Source organism: Lissotriton helveticus, chromosome 10 (assembly GCF_964261635.1).
Source record: "Lissotriton helveticus chromosome 10, aLisHel1.1, whole genome shotgun sequence".
In the NCBI taxonomy this organism is placed as follows: Eukaryota; Metazoa; Chordata; class Amphibia; order Caudata; family Salamandridae; genus Lissotriton; species Lissotriton helveticus.
In genome coordinates, this window is record NC_136071.1 from 190,496,490 (window position 1) to 190,520,063 (window position 23,574).

General features: G+C 46.8%; 1 protein-coding gene across 1 annotated transcript in view; it reads left to right on the forward strand.

Moving 5' to 3' along the window:
• The window catches only part of PDILT (protein disulfide isomerase like, testis expressed), a 303,945-nt gene that overhangs the window by 215,275 nt on the left and 65,096 nt on the right, over positions 1-23,574 (forward strand). Inside the window, exon 9 of the mRNA XM_078665093.1 lies at positions 7,207-7,388. Coding sequence (XP_078521219.1) covers positions 7,207-7,388 — 182 coding nt within the window. The remainder of the gene's footprint in view (positions 1-7,206; positions 7,389-23,574) is intronic.

The following is a 23,574-nucleotide window of genomic DNA, read 5'->3' on the forward strand; positions in this document are numbered from 1 at the left end:
TCCCTAACATTCCTGCTGCACGATCGCACGATCGTGCAGCAGGAAACCTCTAAAATGCCACCGAGGGAAAGGAAAAGCCTTTCCTTTCCCTCGATGCAAGTTGCATCACAATCCCCCCCGCCCCAGCCGCAAAACTAACCTCTTTGTGCAACGACGCGCAGGAAGCAAATGGCTTCCCTGCGCGTCTGTAAACAAAGGAAGCCTCCGGTGACGTCAGCGCGCCTCGCGCGCTGACGTCATTGATGACGTGGGCGGGGAGGGCGGGGGGAGGCAGGGGAAGGTCTTCCCCTGCCATCCCCGCAAAAACAAAAAAAATCAGGCAGACTCGGAGGGAGCGCTGGCGCTTCCCCCGAGGGTGGGGCTCATGACGAGCTGGGCTCGTCATGAGCGTGCGAGGAGGCTACGCCATGACGAGCCCAGCTCGTCATCAGCCCCGAAGGGGTTAAGGATCTGATATGTTTCTCTAGAAGAGTTACCTGCCATTCTTATTCTTTCCTCAAAATGGGCGGCTTTGGTCAAATTGCGGGCCGCCTTATATGCTCTCATCGCTTCACGATAGTTATCTTTGTTGTTAGCCGCCCAGTTCTTCCGCCATTCCCGCTCCAGTTTTTTACATATCTTTCTCATACATCCCAATTCAGGGGTGTACCAAGAGGACTTAGGGCCACTCCTTTTGTTTGAAGTGGCTTTAAGAGGTAGAACAGTATCTAATGCTTGGCAGAGCCAATCATGGAATGCGACATCGGCTACCAAAGGATCACCGCCGGATGGGGGAACTGATTGTTCAAGGGTACGGGAGAGATTCTGGGCAGATAATTGAGACCAAATTCTCTTGTAGGTGCGTGGTGCCCTAGGACCTAGAGGAGAGAAAGGGTCCATAGTGAAATTCAGTTCAAACGGCACCAGAAAGTGGTCAGACCAGGGCATGGGGAGGGGAGGGCTCGTCTGAAGGTGCGAGATATTAGAAAACACGCAATCCAACAAATGGCCCTTCACATGTGTGGGTTCCAGATTATGTAACCTGAGGTTGGCTGTCATGAGTTCAGATCTAAGGTCAGAAGTTATTTTCTCCTCCTGCAGGTCGAAGTGAAGGTTCAAATCCCCCAATAAAACAAAATTAGGAGAGGATGCAGCTAAAACGGGAACATGGTCCAGAATGGAGGTGGAAAACTGTTTTATCGTCCCCGGGGGGGGCGATAGACCAGAAGTCCCGATAAGGAATGATTCGGCGACAGCTGAATCCGAAAATAGCAGCTTTCTGCGTCTTGAATGGGCCCCTTATCTATTCTACAAGACAACTTCTCCCTGTGGATTATGGCTAAGCCACATCCCTTTCCTAGCGGTCTATGGAGGGACTGAATAAGAAAGCCGGATGGGAGGGCATTGACAAGGTCAAAGTCTGAGCAGGCCGATGTCCAGGTTTCGGTCAGAAACAAGATATCTAGGTTGTTGTCTTGAATCAAGTGTAGAATTTGTAAAGAGTGTTTAGGCAGGGACCTACAATTCAGGAGTCCTAACCTAAGGGGCTCTTTAATAGGTACCCAACCTGGTCCCTGGAAGGACAATAATCACATGGCGTGAAAAGAACATCGGATCTGACTCCGTGATGGCAGTTTCGCGCGTTTGACGGCTGTAGAAGGAGTAATTCCTCTTTCGTATATGTGGTGAAAGTGTCATCCGCCACAGACAGGGTCTCTGGCCCTGGGTCCGTCCTGGCCCGGACGGGCACAGACGGGCACAGACGGGCTTGCCTCTGGCGCGCCTCCGGCGTGCCATCGGCGCACCCGCTGCACCCGCCCGCTGCGCGGGCGACAAAAAACCGCCATTTATGAAGCGCGAGGTGCAGGAAACGCCCTCGCACTAGATCGCTAACAGTCCAAAAGCCTACCCAAGATGGCGGTTGCAGCAGGTGACGCTAGTCGGCAGCCCGACGGTAAAACAGGAGCCCTAAAACGGCTCTAAAATGCCCCCAATGTCCCCACAAGTAAGAGCAGCAAGCGCACTACAAATGGTACATTTACAATGAAGAAATGAAAATTTTTATAAAAAGCGAAACAAGTCTTTTTTTTAAAAAAACAAGTGAGAGCTCGCTAGAGCAGTGGGGTGTGCAGCATAACTCCCAGTGTGTGTAAGGGAGCAGCCTGTGTAAACAACGCGGGCAAACTAGTCAACCCAATTTATAGCGCGAGGGGCAGGAAACGCCCTCGCACTAGACCGCTAACAGTCCAAAAGCCTACCCAAGATGGCGGTTGCAGCAGGTGACGCTAGTCGGCAGCCCTGTAAACAACGCGGGCAAACTCGTCAACCCAATTTATAGCGCGAGGGGCAGGAAACGCCCTCGCCCTAGCCAACGACAAACAAACTTCCCAAAAGGCCTTCAATTTCTTCACAGGCTTTGCACCGGCAAGCGTTGCTCTTTGACTCCACATATGACAACTGTTGATTTTTCACTTCCACTGAGGCACGCATGACATGCACAAGAAGTTTGCTAGAACACGACGAATTCTCAGGGAGAGCACTATTGGTTCTTCGGATCCGGTGTTTACATAATCCCCTATCTTGTTGCCTTGTGTAACATCCTATCCATCACGAGTACATGTAAATGATCATGCCTCAATTGGAACTTGGTATTGCACGTCTTTATTCCTCAGCATGTAATTATTAACTGAAAATTCTACAGCAGGAATTCTATCCCCACACCCAAGCACAAATCTCACTGTTCTACGGATTCTGTCTGGGACCAAAAGTTTCCAGTCATCTCTAATCATGCAACACTACAGGGACCACTCTAAAATAATGCACTTTATTTGCCGTTAGTCTTCTTGCCACCTAATCAGAAGGAGGTACATCTACCACCTTCTCATTCTACCCTGTTTGGAAATTAAAAATAACCTATGGTTTTACTGTTTTGGAGACAATTTTGTGGTTCTTTTACATAGAAACTCTATAGTTTGCAAATATATATGGGGAGAAAGCATTGATGATTACTAACGATTGCCAATCCCAATGCAACCCGTACACTCTGTGGAATATATACCTTGTCCTACTAACAATTTTCTCTATGGGGAGATCCTAATTGAAATTCCACATTTTCCTGTACAAAAACATGGGTTGTACGTAATCAATATAGATCCCAAGTTGTGCAAATTAGTGCACATCACATGCTGTCTCCTGACCAGCCAATGGAGTGGGTGGTATCTGTCGCTCACTGGTGGCTTCTATAGTTTTCACATTCCTCATCAAATCAGGTGTGCCCCAAAAAATTGATGTTCAGTGAAATATCATTAAAAAGATGCTCTATTTTTCTTTTAACTTTGAAAACCTCTTCATGCCTGATATTGACATAACCAAATGTACAGTTAATTTGCCATCTCATCTTCTAACCTCAAAATGTTTCTATGTGATGAATCATCTCACCACTCAGAAAACCCACTTTCTGCAGGACTTCCTGCCAACCAAATGGTAATGGGTGAGGACTGGCACATACCAACTAATGTTTAAGGGAGCATGGAAATGGACAAACTATACTTTTGCTGTGGCTGTCAGGGGAGCAGTGGGAAAATGGGAAATAAAAACTATTAAATCGTTGGGGTGAGGGGAAACTTAAGGAGGGATTTAGGGAAGGACATGCTAAAAGAAAACACACACACACTCGAGTAAGAGAAACGCTATTCACAAAATACACTTCGAATTTTACTAGAATCCCGATAATGACAAAATAGGTTTTGATGTACTCTAGACCAGCCTTGGAATATGTCAAGTCAAGCACACACATGGCCAACAACTAGTACGGCAAAACATTTTGATAGGAAATGAAGGAGGCAGACGATTCACACTAACACCCATAGAAAATATTGTAAAAAATGTAATTCATTCTAAATATACTTACAAATATATATTTCAAAACAGGAACACTCTCCTTCTCCTGAAAGAGTAACACAAGCCCACCAGCCAGTTTCAGGTAGGACTATTTCATTTATTCAAGAGTTTGAAACAGCAAGCCTCCATAACGCTTTTCGATCTCTTCAGATCTTAATCATATGGAAATACTGGGTCAATTACATGCACTTGCATTTAACAGGTTTTTCACAAACATAAAACACAGACTTCAAAGGATTCGTTCAGTCATATAAATCATTGCAAAAACGAGAAGCTGGGCATTCCTTCACGTCGAGTGTGCATTTGGTTACATATACATATATACACACAAAATAACAAAGGTTAAAGTGATGTTATAGTTAGATGAAGATGTGGCTTAAAAAAATCCCTTTTGAACGAACGTACAAAAGTTTAAACGTATGGTTGAAGAGCCCTGCAACCAACCCCCTGTGGGCAGTCACCCCCAGCCATTTACAGCCACAGCCACAGCCCCCCCCCCCCCTTCCCCATACTCTTCCTCTCCCCCCAGGCACTCAACCCACTATATATAAAGCAGATCTATCATCTTTCTCCCAAAAACACCAATAATTGTAATCAAATGTATATTTAATAATACACACATCGCAATGCTTATTAATATTGGTTACTTAAACATGTTAAATTAAGTTTTATTAAAATACATGTCTGTGATATTCTCTTTTTACATAGTTTTATTATATTTTGTTGGTGAAACTCTTTACAAATATAGTCAGAGACATATTGATTTTTTTTAAAACAAAATAAAAAAAGTAACAAGCATGAGATTTTCTCTTACAAATTTTCAGCCCCAAAAATGCACTCATAAAAAGACCACAAGAGAACCTTTTGTCTTTTTTATCAGGCCACATAAAACGCAGCCACAGACCAGACCCTGGAGGGCATTGCACTCACAGCTGAATAGCAAAAGCTTCAGCTTGGTAAATGCTTTAAAATAATATAATAAATTCTCCTGGGGTCTTGGTTTCAATGGCCCAGGAGACTATGGGCTTTATTGCGAGTGCAGAGGTTCTGTGACCGCTGTACTTGCTGTGGCTGTCAGACTACTACGGTTCGCCCGCCGTAGTAAGAGTACAGTGGTCGGACCACCAGCAGCCCGCTACAACACAACCAGCACCACCAGGATCTTGGATCATGTGGTGCTAGCGGTGTTGGAAATGAAGAGTTTTGGAGGCGGTGCCGATCCCAGCATCGCCTTCCATATTATGCCCTTCCGCAAGCCTTTTCATGGCTGTGCTCGCGCCATGAAAGCTGGCAGAAGGGCAAAGAGCGGGCCCCAAACAGGGCCCCTGGACAAATCTGCCCATGGGGTGGATGCAGGGGGCACATGATGTTCTCACCCAAAAGTGCATTGTCATGTGTGCGCTTAGTTCATTCCACACCGTGCACGGATGAACATTCGACGCTGTCATGGCGCTGGTATGCTGTAAAGGCTCTGCTATGAGCCTAACATAGCACCTCCATGAGACCGCCACAGTCTAATGTCCATAGAACCAGATAATATGGTTTGAACAAAGTACTTTAACTAGGGGCATTATAACAGGACTGCTGTGTGTGTCAGTAAGAGTGTGGTCTTTGCGGATCTATGGACATGTGTGCTTATGAATGTGATGAATGTGTATGGGTGACTGAGAGCCCATTTTGTATGTACTTGTGGCACTGAAATACCTTTCATCATGTTGTGCCCCCCTGTGTGCATCCCCAGGCTGAGAAGGCACTGTAGGACCCCCTTTGTTTCAGCATCACTGCCTTTTCCTGGAGGAAAGACCTCCATGAAACCGCTGGCTGTCCTAAAACTTGTAATATGGAAGGCTGGTCCGCAGCAGCACCACCTGACATAACGTATGCACTCAGGGGGGCATACGTTATGCCCCCCTGTGGCATGCACAAGTGGAGGAGGCCCAGGTTTCCTCTCCGTCAGGGTTGACATGGAGGAGGAACCTCCATGTCACCACCGGCAGAGAGAAACCTCGCAATATGCTTGGCAGGACCACTGCGTTCCCGCCAAGCATATTGCAGTCTTTAATTGCCACGCCACCTCAAGGGAATGGCGGTTACCTTGCAGCAGCAGCAGTCCCAGGGCGGTTTGACCGCCCATCTCGTAATGGGGCTGTCAGACCACCGGTGCGGTGGTGGCTGGACCACCACTGCTGCGCTACAATGAGCCTAGCGGTCCTCGGACGGCCAGACCCGTTATCAGGCGCTTAATGTTTTTGAGAACAAAGCCAGCTCAGAGTCCGATTTCAAACTCCCCAGTCTCTAAATGAGGTAGGCATACAGGACATCAGCCATGTTTTCGTATGTGCCCCACTTGCGTGACTGCATTGGGGACTCCTTAAATTTAGATGTTCAGCTACCTTTCTCCTAGTTGTTCTGACTAGGTAAATAACATGCAATATCCGGGTTTTGTTTTAGTACCACATAAAGATTTAAAGTAGGGCCCTCTGGTAAATGATGTCACAATAGATCTCAAAATCTAACCAAAGTCATACATTAAAGCAATACACTGGAATGTATATTTCTGATTGTTGCACCTACAATACTGAGGAATAAGATGTATTCTTATGTCTACACCAGCCATTCTTAACAGGTGACTTTTGTGGACTCCCCTATTATTACTGGAATTAGGGGACAATCACTGAATCACAAATTGAAGCTGGAGACCATGGCTGAAGCAATTTAGATGATTTGACCCTCAAAGAAATACACAAAAATAGAGAAATAACCATTCGCCCAAAAATACACAACTTATTAAATAGCTTATTTAATTCATAAGCAACTATAAAAACCTTTAAATTGTAATTTTAACGATAAGGACGGATCATCTCTAAATTCAATTGAGGCCACCCATGATTCACACTACATTCTTTTCGATGTTCTTGCACTGCTTCCACAAATCAATCTGAGGATACCAACTTAATATGTAGCCTCCAGTTTTATATGACAAAATGTGAAATATATTATTTTTACATTGTGCTTCTTTATCTATGGTTTATTAATCTGTTGATATTTATTGAATTTTCTAAGCAATCACGGACCCCCCGAATAGGTATTGCAGACTCTCATGGTTCGAGGACCACAGATTAGGAACCACTGATCTGCACTGTATGGGCTCTTAAAAAGTCTCTTCAATTTAGCAGAAAGTCCCTTTAAATTGCTAAGAATGGGCCCGAACTTAATTTTAAACTGAACTCATGTCTGCTCAATCATGTTTTACCTTATTACTGAAATGTTCCTAAATGAAATGAAACCCCCTGAAAGAGAGATTGTGCATGTTTGCTTGTGTTACAGATGCTCCCTGGTCCCAGAAATGCAAAGAGTTATTCCCCATCTGGGACGTGCTTGGCAGCAAGTACCAACACCATGAAAATATAACCATTGCCAGGATAGACTGCACAGCAAATGAGATCCAGCTCATGGTGCTTGACCGCTATCCATATTTCAGATACTTTCCAGAAGGATCAGACACCCAGGTAAATATTTTTCAATGTAATTTTGACATTTCGAAATTTTGTACCATTTTATTTTAACCCCTTCGCTGCGGGGATTATTTACCTGCTGTATTGGGGGGAGGGGAGCGCGCACAGCGCCCACATGCTCATGACGAGCTCAGCTCATCATGAGACACGGCGCTCCAGTGCTCATGACGAGCTCAGCTCGTCACAGGTGCATTGGCTCCAGTGGAACGTTCAGCACAGATGGGGAATTCTCCCCGCACCTGAGCGTTCCACGGGCCATGACGAGCTGAGCTCGTCATGAGCACCGGAGCACCGTGGCTCATGAGCTCGTCATGAGCATGGGAGGGGTTAATAGATCTTTTAATAATGTTCATCAGTATTTTTTCAGTAAAAGTTGCAATTATAAGTTAAGATGGTTTCAAGGGGTATTAATGTACACAATGATGTGAAATTGCTCTCATTTTACCTAATGCTTAAATGGAGAAAGGAAGCCTCTGAGACAAAACTCTTTCCTCCAAGGATCAAGAAAACATTCCTACTCATATCTGTTTGGCAAGTGCCACTCTTTCATTCAAAAAGGATTAACAGACCTGCCTCTTCAAACAACACCTTTTCCACAACTGATAGCAGCACTCCTCTGGCTCCGGGCCTGGTAAAAGCAGCCAACCCCCTTATACTGTGAATGATCTTGAATTATCCCGCCCATCGCTCACACAGCACCAAAGTCTGATTTGCTGTTACTCTGTTCACGTGTCCCCAGATATGTTTGAGCTACAGAAATACCAATACACACAAAATATAATAATTTTAAGATCCAAAATGTGGCCTCATTTTTTTTTTTTAATAAATCTTATAAAAAGGGGAAAACCAAGCGCCCAGCATAGGCCCTGTGGCTACCTTTTCAGATGACAATCCATATTTGTTAACAAGCAGAGTGGGTGCACATGCATAAGTGATAACAAAAAGTTAATTGAAATTCATTAACCATCTGAACAAAAAGGTAAGAAGAAATCATGTGAAAATGTTTGCTAAGTCAAAGACCCGAAGTAGGCTGACATTTATCTTGCAGTACATTTAGGGGCCTATTACGATGTCGGGCAAACTTGCATCTGAACAACACCATCTTGAAACTGGGACCAACTGAACTCTGGCCAGCGGTCCTGACCTCCTGATTACGATGCGACCGAACACTGTTCTGTCACATTCCCACAGCTCCCTATGGGAGCATGTTTAATGGCTGTAAAAGGGCTCTAGTACATGCTCCCATAGGGAAATGGGAGGTGGTGTTAATCCCTGCACCCTGTAGTAGGCACCTCAAGGTGAATACCACAGGGTGCAGGGATTAACAGGAGGCACCATAGGTGCCCACTCCGGCCCCAAACCGGAGTCAGCACCACTGCAAGGAGGCCCTGTTAGGGGCCCCCAAACACGTTTTCCGACAGGATTGCCATGTCGGAAAGGCCGGTATGGAAACCCTGGTGGGAAACGTGCATCGTAATCCCAAGGGCAGAAAGACCACCCTTTGGGATTATGAACCAGCCTCCGACTGCCCGACAAGCTCCTCAAGCCCGTCAGAAGCCAGCCTGATGACCGGCTGATTTAGTTTCCAACCGCCAGCGTTGTAATATGGCAGACGGAAAGTAAACCGAGATGCGGCCCGGAAAGGCCTCGACCATCAGTCGGAGCCTATCTGGTCCGCATCATAATTGCCCCCTTAATGTGATAAATAATCATCAGGAAACAGCTTATCCACGATGCATCCACAGTTACTTCCATACTACTTCAGAAACTGACATGTCAAGCTCTAGTCAAATCAAATTGTTATGTATCAAACCCAATCAAGATTCGCTGTGACCAAACCGAGATATAAAGGGATCTCACTATATTATTTGTCTATGTGCGGTCCAAAAAAAGATAGGCCTTTTTGCACAGGGGTTTTCCTTGAGCATCGAAATTTGTGTTGAGTAATGTAAGAAGTCATGTCTTAAGATAGATGTGAAAGAACGATGCAGCAGGCAAAAGGTACGTGGTTTTCTGTCGACTCCCTCCCCATCCCGCTCAGCCGCTCCACCGCTGTTACCTGCACGGGCCGCTCCTGGTTATTGGAGAAGAGTCAGTAGCATGGAAGTTTCGCAGAGCTAGGGCAAAGCCATAGGAAATTCCCGGTCAGCAATAACTGTTAAATGCACACAGAAATAGTTTGAGCTTATTGTTCCCCTTATTGTCATGAAGTGCTAAATCTGGTGGTAATGTCTGGCACAAGCATAGTGCCAAAGCAATATAGACCACATATATTATTTAAGTGGTCTCAATAAGTGGTCACAAATTGCATAATAACTTGTTTTACAAACACTATTTCGTTTTGCAAATTTTGTACCAGTAGGTTGGTTCAATTTTCAATTTTCAGCTCTTTGTGACTGACTGCAGACCACAGGGATGGTGGCCAGAAAGGGGCAGCTGACCACCATTCACATGATTTTTTTCCAAATTGCACAACAAGTTCCTTAAACGAATCAGGGTGCATTAAAATAAACGTTTTCAATTTTAGAAAACCTCAGTGAGAGGAGATAGCAGCCCCCTGGACAACCACTTATTCCCACTGAAGCTGCAAGGCCCATTCACAAAGGGGAAGGGGCCAAAAAGCGACCCTTTGCCATTTGAGGATCGGTTACTTCTCCAATTTGGAATCAGAGTTACCAATCATTAAAATATAGGTTACTGAATTGCCACTTGAAACGAATGCACAGAAACAGCCTTTTAAATTACAATTTGATAGTCATTCCTAAACCCATTTGTCGATTTTAAAAAACCTTTCGAAATGAGTTTAGTATCTATGTAAAGGGATTGTACAGTTGCAAAGTTGGATTTTTTAAAATTATTTATCATATGACCTCCATAGATACAACAACCTCTCAACCTATTCCATCCTTGTCGATTTTATCTAAGGGGTGTAGACTGAGCTGATGGTGTTTAAGTGGAACCCGGCCACACCACTCATCGGGAGCTAAACATGAGGTCTAATCATAGGATAGCACAGATAGATTAAACGCAGACAGTACCATCTAACAGGTTCCAAAACAACCCCACATCTGCCCTACCCCTTTTCTGATTGACCTTTTGATCCAAGTCTCTAAAATATCATACCAGATTCCACCAGGCTCTCCAAGTTGGTGGGAGGGCCTGGCGCCAAAGCTGACAGATCTACCTTCTTGCCAAAAGGACGAGGTAGATTACCAATTTACTCTCGGACCCCGAGAACCCCAACAAACCATCAGACTTCAATACAATACTGAAAATAATAAGAGAGGGGCTTACCTCAACCTCCATGCCCAATACATCAGACAAGGTCTTACCCACACTGCCCCAGAACTCTTGAATCCGGGAGCAAGCTGCAAAGATGTGAACATCATCCGCGTTCGGGGCTCCACATCTCGTGCCATTAGCCTCTCCACCTCCCCTTATTTTGGCAAGCTTCAAGGGCGACCAGTATATCTTGTGCAGTGTGAAGACATGGTTTTTCCTGAGTGCAGCAGATTTAATTAATGGGTATAAAATTTCCAAAGATACTTTTTTTTTATTTTTTATTGTTTTTCAACATAGTACAACACAACTAAGAAAGTCATTCATGCACATGGATATGGAACTCCCATTCAGCATAGCATCGTACATTGTGGAAAATTGAATTTTGCCCTGTCATGTGTCCCTACGTGTTCCCCATCGTATGTTATATGTGCATGATTAATATGCATATTTACCCCACACACCAAATAAAGACGCATTTATAGTTGTGTCCAACGTCAGTATGCCAGTTATCCAGTCCTCCTGAAAGCAACGTGAATTAGGCTTCTAGGCCTATGTTGCCAACGTCTTTACATTGTGCACGTTAAATCATCGAGTTGTCCCCGTTTCTAGGCCTCACAGGGCCCGGACACCAGATTCAAGTCTCAAGTCTCCTGAACCACTCCGAGGAGCGATGCAGCCCCTCCCGCATCCCTGACCCTTCACTTACATCCTGCCAAGCAGCGCGGTGCCCGGCCTGACCTGCCTGCCTGTCTGGCAAGAACATGTTATGCCTACAGTTATCAGTTCAGCTCCCCGGCTTCACATTCCTAGCTAACGAACCACATAAACATCTTCATCCATAGTCTAGTCTTTCTGTCTCCATGCAAGAGAATTACTGAATTAGTATCCATAGAAGATTCATAGCACACGCAATATCCAAAGAAATATATGCATGCACTAGCCTTAGTGACAAGTAGCCTTTGCCCTGATGACATTTAGATTCAAGCAACATGTACTCTAAACACGAGATATCAGATATGCTATAGGTACAGGTCGTTCTGACATCCCAGACTTTAGTCTCCTCTTCTAGTGCCAGAAGTCAGAGCCCCCAGCTCTCCCCAGTTACTCGTCATGACTCGTTTGCGCGCACCAGTAGGTTAAAGGTTCCAGCTGCCCAGGTAGCCCCCTCCATGTATCCACCCATTTATGACACTTATGTGACGTTTACATCACATGTTTCCGTGCACGCCCTGTGCACGCCTTCTTTTCACGCCCATGTGTTCTTATCTTTCGTTTGTCACTTGTTACGCCTACTGTATTCAATGCAATTGTACTGTTTTACTATATATACTGTATGATGTTAATGAGATGCTGCAGCTGCCATTCCCCCTTTTCTTGTGTCTGTCCCTTCCTGAACCTTTGCGGGTGATGGAACCCGATGGTCCATTGGCTCGAGCCATCTGATTAAAGCCCGTATGACTCAGATACCACGGATTCTGCCTCTTATTTATTGAGCTATCCTTTTCAGTTAATGCATAGAAAAATAGTACCGGTAATTATTTATTTATTTACCACAACATATCAACGAGCAATGTAGGTACATTGTATAGCAGAAGCATTCTTGTCAGTACATAATCATCTGGCGGGCGAGCACAATGCAAAGCAATACAGGGTGTTAACAAATATATCGCAATGAATATGTAGTGTAGGTGGCACATTGGAACTGCGTAAGACTGGAGGGCCCGACAGGTGCCACCAAGGGGCAGTGTCAGTTAGCAATATGTAACTATGATGTGGAGAGCTAGGTGTGATATAAAGGAAGGCATAGGGTCAATGTGCCGGGCCAAAGGGAGAGCGGTGGCGCATGTAGCGGAAGATGTTACCTCCTATCCCTGAATGCCAGCAGTATCAACCGCAGGAGTGCTCTCTGGAGTATCCGCATCGTTTGTCTGCGCAAGCAGATAGTTAACCAAGGGACCCCAGATGTCCTTAGGTTGGGACGATATCGGTAACAGTTCAGTGTAAGTGACGTGCTGTTCCTGACAGTATGTCAAGTCCGCTAACCAGTCCTTGAATTTAGGCTCCCTGCCCCGACCCCAGCGACACGCCACTCGTCGTTTTGCCAAGAGCAATGCGGTATCTATGAATTTCTTATAGGATTTAGGAACGTTTGGCGTGTGACCGAGGAGCATAGTTAATGGATCTACAGGTATTTTTTCACTAGTCATTGTCGCAAGGGCATCGTGAACCTGCTGCCAGTAGAGACGAACAGGAGGGCACTCCCAAGCAAGGTGAAGGAAGCCCGCATGCTCCGCATGGCATCGCTCACACCTGTCGCTGTCTGCCAGTCGGAACCTAAGCTTTTTTACCGGGGTATAGTACAATCGCTGCAGGAATTTGTAGTGTATTATTTTGAGTCTACTGCTGGCTGATATGCGGGCTGTGAGGGCGCAGCAATATTGCCATTGTTCGTCAGTAAGGGAGGTAGCCAGATCGACTTCCCACTGTGATCGGGCTCCGGCTTGCATTACCGAAACGTTAGCCCTGAGCTGACGATATAGACCAGAGACTAGATGCGCGCCATCTTGTGAAGATAGCAGGTAATGAAGTGGAGGCAGGATTTCAGGTTCGCAGGGGAACTCAGGCAGGATGTCCTTCATCCCTTGGCGCAGTCGTAGGTAATAAAACACATCTAGCGGAGTACGGGCGTGAACAGCAAAGAACGACTCAGCAGTCTTGAACTGACCATCTGCGAATAGATCGCCCCAAGTGGTGACATGTGCGCGTGCACATAGCAGCCGGAAACCTCGCTCCTGTAGGGTGATAAGTCAGTGGTAGTGTAGGTGAGTATGGCAGACTGCAAGACAACTTCTTGGTTATGCGGTGCCATGCGTCTAGTGTGCAGGAGACAGAGGTACTAGATGTCATTATTAATGATTCCGGACAATGAAGCAGACCATCAAGCGGGAGGGGGTGCACTATCCAGTCCTCCACAGCCAGTTGAGGCATGTAGGGGGTAGGAACAAACCAGTGATAAGCGTAATGCGCATGTGCGCATAGATAGTAGGCCTCAAGGTCCGGGACGTCGAAGCCGCCTTTGCCGTATGGTTGTATGAGCGTTGACCATTTCAACGGTGCGCCCCTACCCCCCCCAGAACAGCCTGCACAGCTCCGACTTCAGGGTTTTAAAGAAGAAGGCTCCTGGGTAGTAAGGGATATTGAGGAAGAGGTATAGGAAACGGGGCAGCACAACCATTTTAATAAGGGACGATCTGCCAGCCATGGACAGTGGCAGGGTAATCCAGCGGTCCACTGAGGCCGTAGGTTTCGTGATTGCCACCCCATAGTTGAAGCGCAGTGTTTCATCTCTGTCGCGGGAGATCTGTATGCCCAGGTACCGGAGCTCTGACCGATACCATTCAAGGGGGTAGTCGAGTGGAAAATCAGAGATCGCGTCCGTAACTGGGAAAAATTGCGACTTGGACCAGTTTATGCATACTCCAGACATCCTGCCAAATACTACAAATTCTCTAAGGAGGGGATTGAGATTCAAAGCAGGGTGCTTGACGTATAGAGTCATATCGTCAGCATATAAGGACACATAAATCTGACGCTGAAAGCATCGTATCGTCCCATCGCGGTGCAGCTGCCGGAGCCTACAGGCAAGGGGTTTGATCGCAATCGCGAATAACAGGGGGGATAGTGGGCAGCCCTGACGAGTGCCTCTAGAGATGGTGAGGGACTGCGAAAGGTGACCATTTATGAGGACTTTCGCCGTTGGCTGTGTGTATATCAATTCAACCCAAGAAATGAATAACTTTGGGAAGCCCATGCGTGCCAGGACAGTGAATAGGTACGGCCATTCGACCGAGACGAATGCCTTGGTGGCATCTAGAAAAACTGCCGCCACTGGCATATCAGGGTGAACCATGCGGAGCAGGGAGAACAGGGTACGTAGGTTATGGAGCGACCCATAACAAACCCAGACTGATCGGGCAAGACTATCCTAGTCATCAGGAGGAACAGTCTGGTAGCTAAAACCTTCGCGAGTATTTTGACATCACAATTTAGAAGGGAAAGTGGGCGATAAGAGTCGCAAGAACTGGGAGCTTTACCGGGCTTTAGCAGTGATGTGATGACTACTTCTCGCATGGAACCGGGGAGGATACCGTCGGCCAGCGATTCCTCGAAGACCTCACGTAAGACAGGGGCCATAATGTCGATGTAAGCTTTATAAAACTCGGCGGGAATGCCATCTAGCCCGGGCGCTTTGCAGTTCTTTAGTGACATTATCGGCTCGCGAATTTCATCTAATTCGAAGGGGGCAGCCAGGAAGGCCCTATCACTATCACTGAGCCAGCAGAGGGCAATGTCGTCTAGGAAGTCAGCATAGGGCACATTAGCAGTGATGGCAGTAGTGTATAGCGTGTGATAATGCGTTGTAAATGCAGCAAGTATTTCATCCATGTTCCTGACAGTGTCCCCATGACAATCCGTTAACTCTAGAATTGTGTTACGGTCACGCGGGGTGCGTGTCAGCTCCGCAAGTGCCCGGCCCGGCCTGTCGCCCTCGCAGTATTTCCTGGCCTGCCAGTGCTTCCCTCTGAACTTCGCCTCCCTGTTAGCTTCTTCCTCATATGCAGACAATTTGTCTCTGAATTCCGCATGTATGTCAGGGTTATCATCTCCCACCATCCGCTGCTCCAAAGCCTTAAGTTCCCTATCCAAAGTGTGAATAGTGTTTTGTATGTCGCGTAGAACCCCAAAGCTCTTGGAGATGCAGTACCCTCTTATCGTGACCTTGAAGGCCTCCCAGACGTGTTCTACCGAGTCAACAGAGCCCTTGTTCCTAGGAAAAAAAGCAGCAACTTCTTCTCCGAGCTCAACACGGAATACACTGTCAAGCAGGGCTGTCGGTTGTAACCTCCATTGTGGCCGAGGGTCATCCCACCCAGGTATGCGTGTGTGTAGCAAAACGGGGCTATGGTCCGAATACGTCCTCGGCAGATGTGTCACGTCCCGAACCTCCGCCGAAACCTCCCTGGTAGTCAGGAAGTAATCCAGACGTGCCCATGTGTCGGTCTGTGAAGTGAAATGCGTGCCTTCCCTTCGGGCAGAGTGGAGAGATCGCCATGTGTCAACCAACCCTCCTTCAGTGATCACGACCTCCAGTGCCTCCCTAGATCTAGGCTTGTAGTGTGACACCCCGTCCGCCCTATCTAGGTGTGGTATTAGTGCCAAGTTAAAGTCTCCCCCCCATATGACATGTCGGGACCCAACATCCACAATCTTACCCCAAAGTGTGGTGAAGAACTCGGGTGCATCAATGTTGGGAGCATAACAGTTAACAAAGGTGAAAGTGTCTCGGCCCATCCGCCCCCACAACAGAGCATAGCGCCCCTCCTTGTCGGTCAGTTCTCCGCACCTTTGGAACGTCACAGTGCGTCGAATGAGGATAGTTACTCCTCTCGCATAGGTAGAGTAAGAGTAAAAGACACGGACTCCAGCCCATTTAGCAGCAAAGGTGACATGTGTTTGTGGCGCTAAGTGAGTCTCTTGTAGCATGGCAACTTGGACATGATGTCTGTTTAAATAAGCAATCACATTTCGACATTTCTTTGCGTTGTTGAGCCCTCTAACATTCCATGACATACAGTTCAATAATGCATCAGTGCATAAGTCCGCCATAAGTCTCTAAGCATCAATCCATCAGCCCCTGCTATCGTGAGCGCAGCAGCACCCGTCCAATGCAGGCTATTAGGGTTGCTATGACTTTCTATACTCAGCCTTTCCAGACCATGTGCAAAACTTCCCGCCCCGCCCCGGCCCAACTCAACCCCCCTCCCACTACAGCATCCCAATCATGCCAGCAGCCTGCAGTCCCACCCCTCCCCTTCCCCTCCCCCCCCTCAACTTCATCAACTCAATGTCAAGAATGGGGAGCACCCGCGAGGGAAACAACATTAAGGGCGCACAGCCACTTCTCCCGCCGTTAGCCTCCCGAACTGTACCGCCCTTGGTAGAGGCCACTGGTGAGGTCAGCCAGCGCCAATCTGCTGTGAGTCCGCCACCCCCTGTGCATCCACGAAGCAAGTGCAGGGATTAACTGTTCCAGGATAGTGCAAGTTCGGTCATGTGTGCCACAGCCGATCAACGTGCGTCGTCTGCAGCTGCTGGGTCTCTTTCGAGGTTCATCTCTGCATTCCGATCAGCCCTCCTCGCCCCGCGAACTGTCTTTAGGTAGTCTTCAGCCTTTTGAGGGTTTGTGAAAAAGTGATGCTTTCCCTGATGCGTCACTCGTAATTTTGCCGGGTAGAGTAGGGCATATTCTAGCTGGGCCTCCCGCAGTTTCTTCTTGACGGCTAAGAACTTACGTCGCTCCTCTTGCACCATGGGAGTGAAGTCAGGATAAATGGAAAATGTCCGTCCGTTGTATTGTAACGGTTGTTGAGTTCGGGCCGCTCTCAACGCCACATCGCGATCGCGATAATTCAATAATTTCGCGATAATTGGTCTAGGTGATAGTCCAGGCTTGGGGACTGGGGCCAATGACCTGTGCGCTCTCTCAACGATGAATTGAGGTGAAAACGCATCCTCGCCCACCGATCCTTTGAGGAGTTTCTCCACATGTATTTCCATCTTACCCGTATCTGTGGATTCCGGAATGCCCGTGACGCGGATGTTGTTGCGTCGGCTACGGGCTTCCAAGTCCTCATTCTTAGCCGCTATTATACGTAGCAGGTTGTCCATATGGGCAAGTTGTGTAGTATGGGATGCGGTGATGTCGTCATTATCTGAGATACGCTGCTCAGTTGCTGTAATCGCTCCTCATGTTTGTCCACTTTATGCACAAAGGCATCCATCCTGGACGTCATCCCGTCAACCTTTTCAACCACAGTGGCAAATCCCTGCCTCATCTCCTGGAATAGGTGGTGCAGGTCAAGGTCTTTGGTGGGGGAGGCAGTGATGGACGAATTTACTGCGCTGGGTCCTGGCTCTGCGGTGGCTGTCTTCGCCCCTCTCCTCGCGCTCCCAAAGTTAAGTTTGGGCTGGCGGTTCTCGGGGCGCACCATGTTGCCACTCTGATCTGTCGGCACCCACCACCACGAGGCTCACCACCACAGCCGTGCGCGCCCCCAAACCAGCCGAGGCGTTATAGCAAAAAACGGGGTCCCCCAAGGTAGTCACCCCACCTACTCCACCTCCAGCGCTCTTTGGCTTCAGGGTCAATCTCCGCTGCAGGCAGATTCCGCACCGCTGAGCAGCGACTGCGTTGGCGGGCGCCCAGATAGTGAAGGCTCAAGAGGGGGTATGTACAAGCTGTCGATAGTGTGGTGATCGCCTGTCAGTTCCTGGCCTGGGCACTGCGCAGGCTGCAATGGCGCTGCATACCAGGATAAGTTGTAGGCCAGTGGTAAGCGGCTGTGGCAGATCGCATAGCGTCCGTAGCGTAGCGGCAGGAGTAATGCAGGTATCACCCCCAGCAGGGATCAGCGGAAGCCATGACAGTCAGCGCCGTCCGCTCGTATTTTGCCAGCACACCGTCCCCACCGCGAAGATCAGGCGCCTCAAATCAGCGTAGCGCACCTTCCTGCTCGTGCGAGTGTAACAAGGGCTTATCAATTGTCCAATCTCCACAGCGGCACCCCCAAGGAACCGGGCGGTGAAACCAGTGTTCCGCCCGAGAGCCGTCTCACCGCGCAGGGTCCGTAGGGCTCAATAACGCACCTCACAGCCGGTTCTGTGGTTCTCGCCGAGTGCCAGACTGTGAACAGGGGAGACCAGCCAGGGCAGCATGCAGCATTTGGCAGGATTTACTGCGCCGGACGATCAGAAGAGCAGTCGCTAGGCCTGTCTCACCCCCCGCATCGGAGATCGCAGGTAAGGCCCAGTGCCTCGTGGTGAGCCTCGGCCTCTCGTGGTCAATGGCGGCCGCCTCACTCGCCTCGGGAGCTCCAGGGGCAGAGTCGGCGAATGTTTCGGTGCCAATTTCTCGAGCTCAGTCGGCGCTAGCGTCTTGAAAGTCAGGTCGATTGCAGAGGGCGTCTCGCTGCACCGAATATGGGGTTTTGTGAGGATTTTGCTCACCAAAGGGTAAGGATAAATGCAGGATTATAATCCAAGGAGCGGGAGCTGCCCAACTAAGCAGCTATTCCGCGTGTGCGCCCTCTAGCGCCCCCCTTTCCAAAGATACTTGCCATAGCTTTTCCAGGTCTTCATCGGCAAGCACTTCTCCCAGACCAGATACGGGCGGTCCATTTTCTTATCTGCTGCCGCAAGAAGATGCTGGTACCAACGGCCTACTTCCTTTTTTTTAACCTTTGGGTCTTGCAGCTCATCTTCTATGGAGGTATCCTCGGGAATTAACCTACTTAAGCTTCTACACCAAGAAGAGATTTGAATCTAGAAAGGGCTTGACTAGTAAGGTTCCACCATACTTCCCAAGGGTGACAGATGTTCCCATCCATTATATCGTTCCAATATAGGACTCCGGCCTCTTTTAATGGCTGAGATAGTGTGTCTATAAGGCATTCCGGAGTTCCTGGAGAGTCCTAAACTGGAGCCCAATCGGTATAGTACGGCAATCCTAGACCAGCTCGGCACTCAGTACATAGCTTAGCTGCCATATATAAAGTCTTAAGCATGATCTTTTTAAAGTATTTGGGGGCTCCAAATTTGTACATAAAACCCACCTTATCCATATCTGAAAGCATGGCTTTAAACATACTACCAATCAGGGAGCTATCTGGTGTTAACAGTTGCATCCTGCAATTTTTTAATTGATATGCCCAACAGTACAACTGAAGGTCCAGCAGACCCTAGCCGCCCTTAACCAACTTTCGCCTAAGCGTCTTCCAGGATAGCCTAATCCCTTTACTTGCCCTTATAAATGAGGAGATCTTACCCTGTATTTTCAAAAGAGCAGTTTTGTCAAATTCCAGGGTAATATTATTAAAAAGGTACGCAAATTTGGGAAGCACACACATTTTGATCAAATTAGCTCTCCCATAGCGGGATAACGGTAGAATCTGCCATCTCTTCAGTAGAAGCTCCTCCTCCTTCAAGACTTTATCCAAGTTTGTTTTGGGGATCTTTCCTATGTCCTGGGTTACTATCACTCCCAAGTACTTTAGTTCTTTAGAAAGCCTGACCCCCCTGTGCTGGGGTATTCCAAGCCATAATCTCGGTTTTGTCACTATTAACTTGATAACCTGACACTTCCCCAAAAGAGTGTACTTCAGCCATTAGCTCAGATAAGGTCGGATGATTAACGTTGGAGGAAAATAAAATAAGATTGCCTGCATACAGTGCAATCTTCCTGGTAAACCCATTGATTTTAAAAGGGGAGATGTTATCATTTTGTCTTAAACTCTAAGCCAGAGGCTTGATGTACAGATCGAAGAGGATTGGTGATAATGGTCACCCCTGTCTTGTACCACGCTGCATCGAGACCGCGGCAGAAAGATTACCATTAACCAAGATCTGTGCCCGAGGAGAATTATATATTTTTTTGAGAACTTCCCTAAAGTTGACTCCAAACCCAAAAGCCTTTAGAGTGTTGTTACGATAATGTCAATTAACTTGGTCAAAGGCTTTTGCAGCATCAACTGTAATGATAGAGAGGGGGGGCCCCTAATGTTGTTGCCAGGTCAACCGAGCCTATTAAGGAATACACCAGATGCAGCATCTGCCTACCCGGTAAAAACCCCTTTTGATCTTGGTGAATGATTGACCGCACTATCTTACTAAGCCAGGCATTTAACACACCAGCGAAGACCTTGTAATCACAATTTCGTAGTGAAATAGGGCGATAAGATTGACAATGAGATGGGTCCTTGCCCGATTTCAGGATTACCGTAATGACAGCCTACTTCAAGGAATCTGGTAGGGCGGATCTTGTTATACAACCCCAACCAAATCTGGATTATTTCATCTAATATTAACGTGTAGACTTTTATTGGGATTGCATTGGGCCTGCTGCTTTCTCTTTCTTTGTTTTGTTTAAAATTACACGTATTTCACCCTCCTCTATATCTCGGGTAAAAATTGCTTGGCTCGCTAGATCCAATTTCAGTAGTTGTTTTTCAGACAACCACTGATCTATAACCTCATCCTCAACCGATAGCTCCTCCCTATAAAATCCTTGAAAAAACTCCACAAATGCTTTCACAATATCCCTTTTTTCCTCCGCCACTTTGGGTCCTACCTTGATCCTATTAATGAAGTTGCGGGATCTATCAGATCTACTTTTCATAGCAAGTACTTTGCAACAGTTCTCTCCCTGATCAAAATCGCTCATCTTGCTTGCCTCACACTTTTGAAGCATTATTGTTTTGGTTTTTAACCTAGATTTCATCTGTAGATCCTCTGCCTTAGCTTCGAGGGATTTTTTCTCCGCAGCTGGCATCTGCCCCCTCTGTAGGGCTGTCTCAACTGATGCTAGCTGCTTTTTTAGATCTTCGATCTAATTTTTTTCTGCTCTAGCCCAGTCGTCAACCGCCCCCTTTAAGGTCCCTCTAAGCCAAGCCTTAAAGGCATCCCACACTATATGCAAAGGGGCCGAATCTAGATTGTGTTGAAAAAAGGTTGCTGTCTCTTTCTTTAATAACTCAGGAGTAGAAGGTTGCAAAGAAATCTTCTGTTCAAGGTCCATCTCCTCAAGATAGGCTCTGAAGGAAGAGTCAGATTTAAGATCATAGCACCACGATTCGAGATATGGATCAGTTGATATCTAATTACTCTTACTGACTCTAACTCAGAGAGGTCAATAAACATGTAATCAGTTCTCGAATAGTGATGGTTCTTTTTACTATAAAAAGAATATTCTCTTGTCTCTCCCATTTTTACTCCAAATGTCACAGAGGTTAAAGTTTTTTAGCATCGTCACTAAGTACGCTTTTACGCGGGGTACCACAATTTGTGTTCTGGGGGAAGCTCTATCTAAGTTATTATTAAGCAGAACCTTAAAATCACCTCCTAAAATCAAGGGGGCTTCAAAATCAACCAGGCCTGAGTACAGGTTACTCAAAGGGTCAATATCATCCTCATTAGGGCCATAATTATTGGCTAAAGTATGTTTAATACCATGGCACCTCACCTCCGCTGTTGCCCACCTTCCTCTAATGTCTATTTGGGACTTAATAAGCTCTACCTCTGCATTTGATGTAATAATTATAACTACTCCCTTTGAACAACATTGTTTTTTCAGAAGCTATTACCTTCCCCACCCATCTTAAATTTCCAAACAACGCCCTGCATTCTGACTGTAGCAGGTGAGTTTCTTGAAGCATAAGAATTTTAGCCGGATTATCTTTAAGATGTTGCAAAACTAATCGCTGTCTCCTCCTAACTCTCAGACCGTTCACATTCCAGCTTAAAATCTCAAGGGACTCTACCCCAGGTCTATCCCCTTACATAATCCTCGCTCTCCCCCAGACTGAGCCCACAGATAGAACTTAAGTCATATGAGGTCATATTTAGGATATTTATTTTGTATTCTCTCCCCAATGCTCCACACCCACACACATGTGACACCTATCACCCACCCACTGCACCCTAGGGAACCCTCCCTGACTGTTCCTTGGCAAATCCATTTTGCCAGTTTGGGTCCAGGCCACTAACCTCAAAGAAAAAAAAGAAAGAAAATGTTTTTTTCTGCTGAGCTCCCTTCATTGAACTCAGTGCTTCACTTTCATTTAGCTGGTGTTTTTTTATGGAACAAAACATTGTCCACCTCTTCTGGGGATCTAAAGTTGTACAACTTATTATCAAGCATGACTTTCAGGAAAGTCGTGAATCTTACTAATTCGTACAGTGAGTCTATCCGCTTACCCAGCTTCCACTTTCTGTCCTCTGTGATGCGACAAATATCTGATTTTATTCTACAGGTTGAACCTTGTAGCTGAAATGATTTAAACTTCAACGCAGCCCCAAGTAGTTGTTCCTTCAGGGAATACGATTGGATATACAACAAGATTTTCCTTGGTTTCCAACGTCCTGGATTAAACTTAAATGGGTCCCTGTGGACCCGTTGGATCTCCGCCTCCCAGAATGGCGTCGAGGCAACCTGGGGAAATTATTTAGTAAAAATCCCAATGACAAAAGCCTTAATGTTATCCAACTCCAGACCTTCTGCTAAATCCAGAATTCTAACGTTGTTCCTTCTGGAGTTATTTTCAAGTCTCTCCAGTCTTTCTGAGAGGTCTCTCTCTCTTTCCTTTAGCCTACTTAGTTCTAGAGTGCTCCCTTTTACATCTAGCGTAAGTTCTCCCAACTTATTCTCCAGCTCCTCTGTACAGTGTGCTAATGCAGCAATGCATTCCTCTAGATTAGAACATGTGTCTTGAATCTTTTTCTGATTTACTTCAGAAGTAGAAAAACGCTCTTTTATCTCTAGGGACAGCTGTGTCAGCATCTCCTGAATTGAGTCTGAGCCGGATGTTGTGGTCTCCTGACCTCTGTCGGGGATTTCATTCCTCTTATCAGTACTGCTCAGATCGATATCTCCCACCACAGAGAGGCTGGCCGAGGGGCTGGCCTCAGAAAGAACTGCATTTCTATTTGCTGAGAGAATGGCCAATTCTGGTGGCTTTGTATTCTGAACCAGGGCTGCTCCCTGCTTCTCACCCTGTCTCTCTACTTCCTTATTCCCCTGCATGTTCAGTTTAAAATAAGACCTTAAAGACGGGGTCACCCTAGCTGGGGGTTGAGTAACTTTCTTCTTCCTCTCCTTAATAGGAGTCAGTGTGCCGTCCTTACTAGCCTTATCAGGCCGACTCTTAAGTTTTGGCTTGTTAGGGACTCGACTAGGGGTTAGAGATTGACACTGCAAAGCCTCTTTCCCTAAAAAGGTACTTGATCTTAATTTGTATCTTTTCCCCTGAAGAGCCTCGTCTCCCTCCACTGCATATATGTGGCA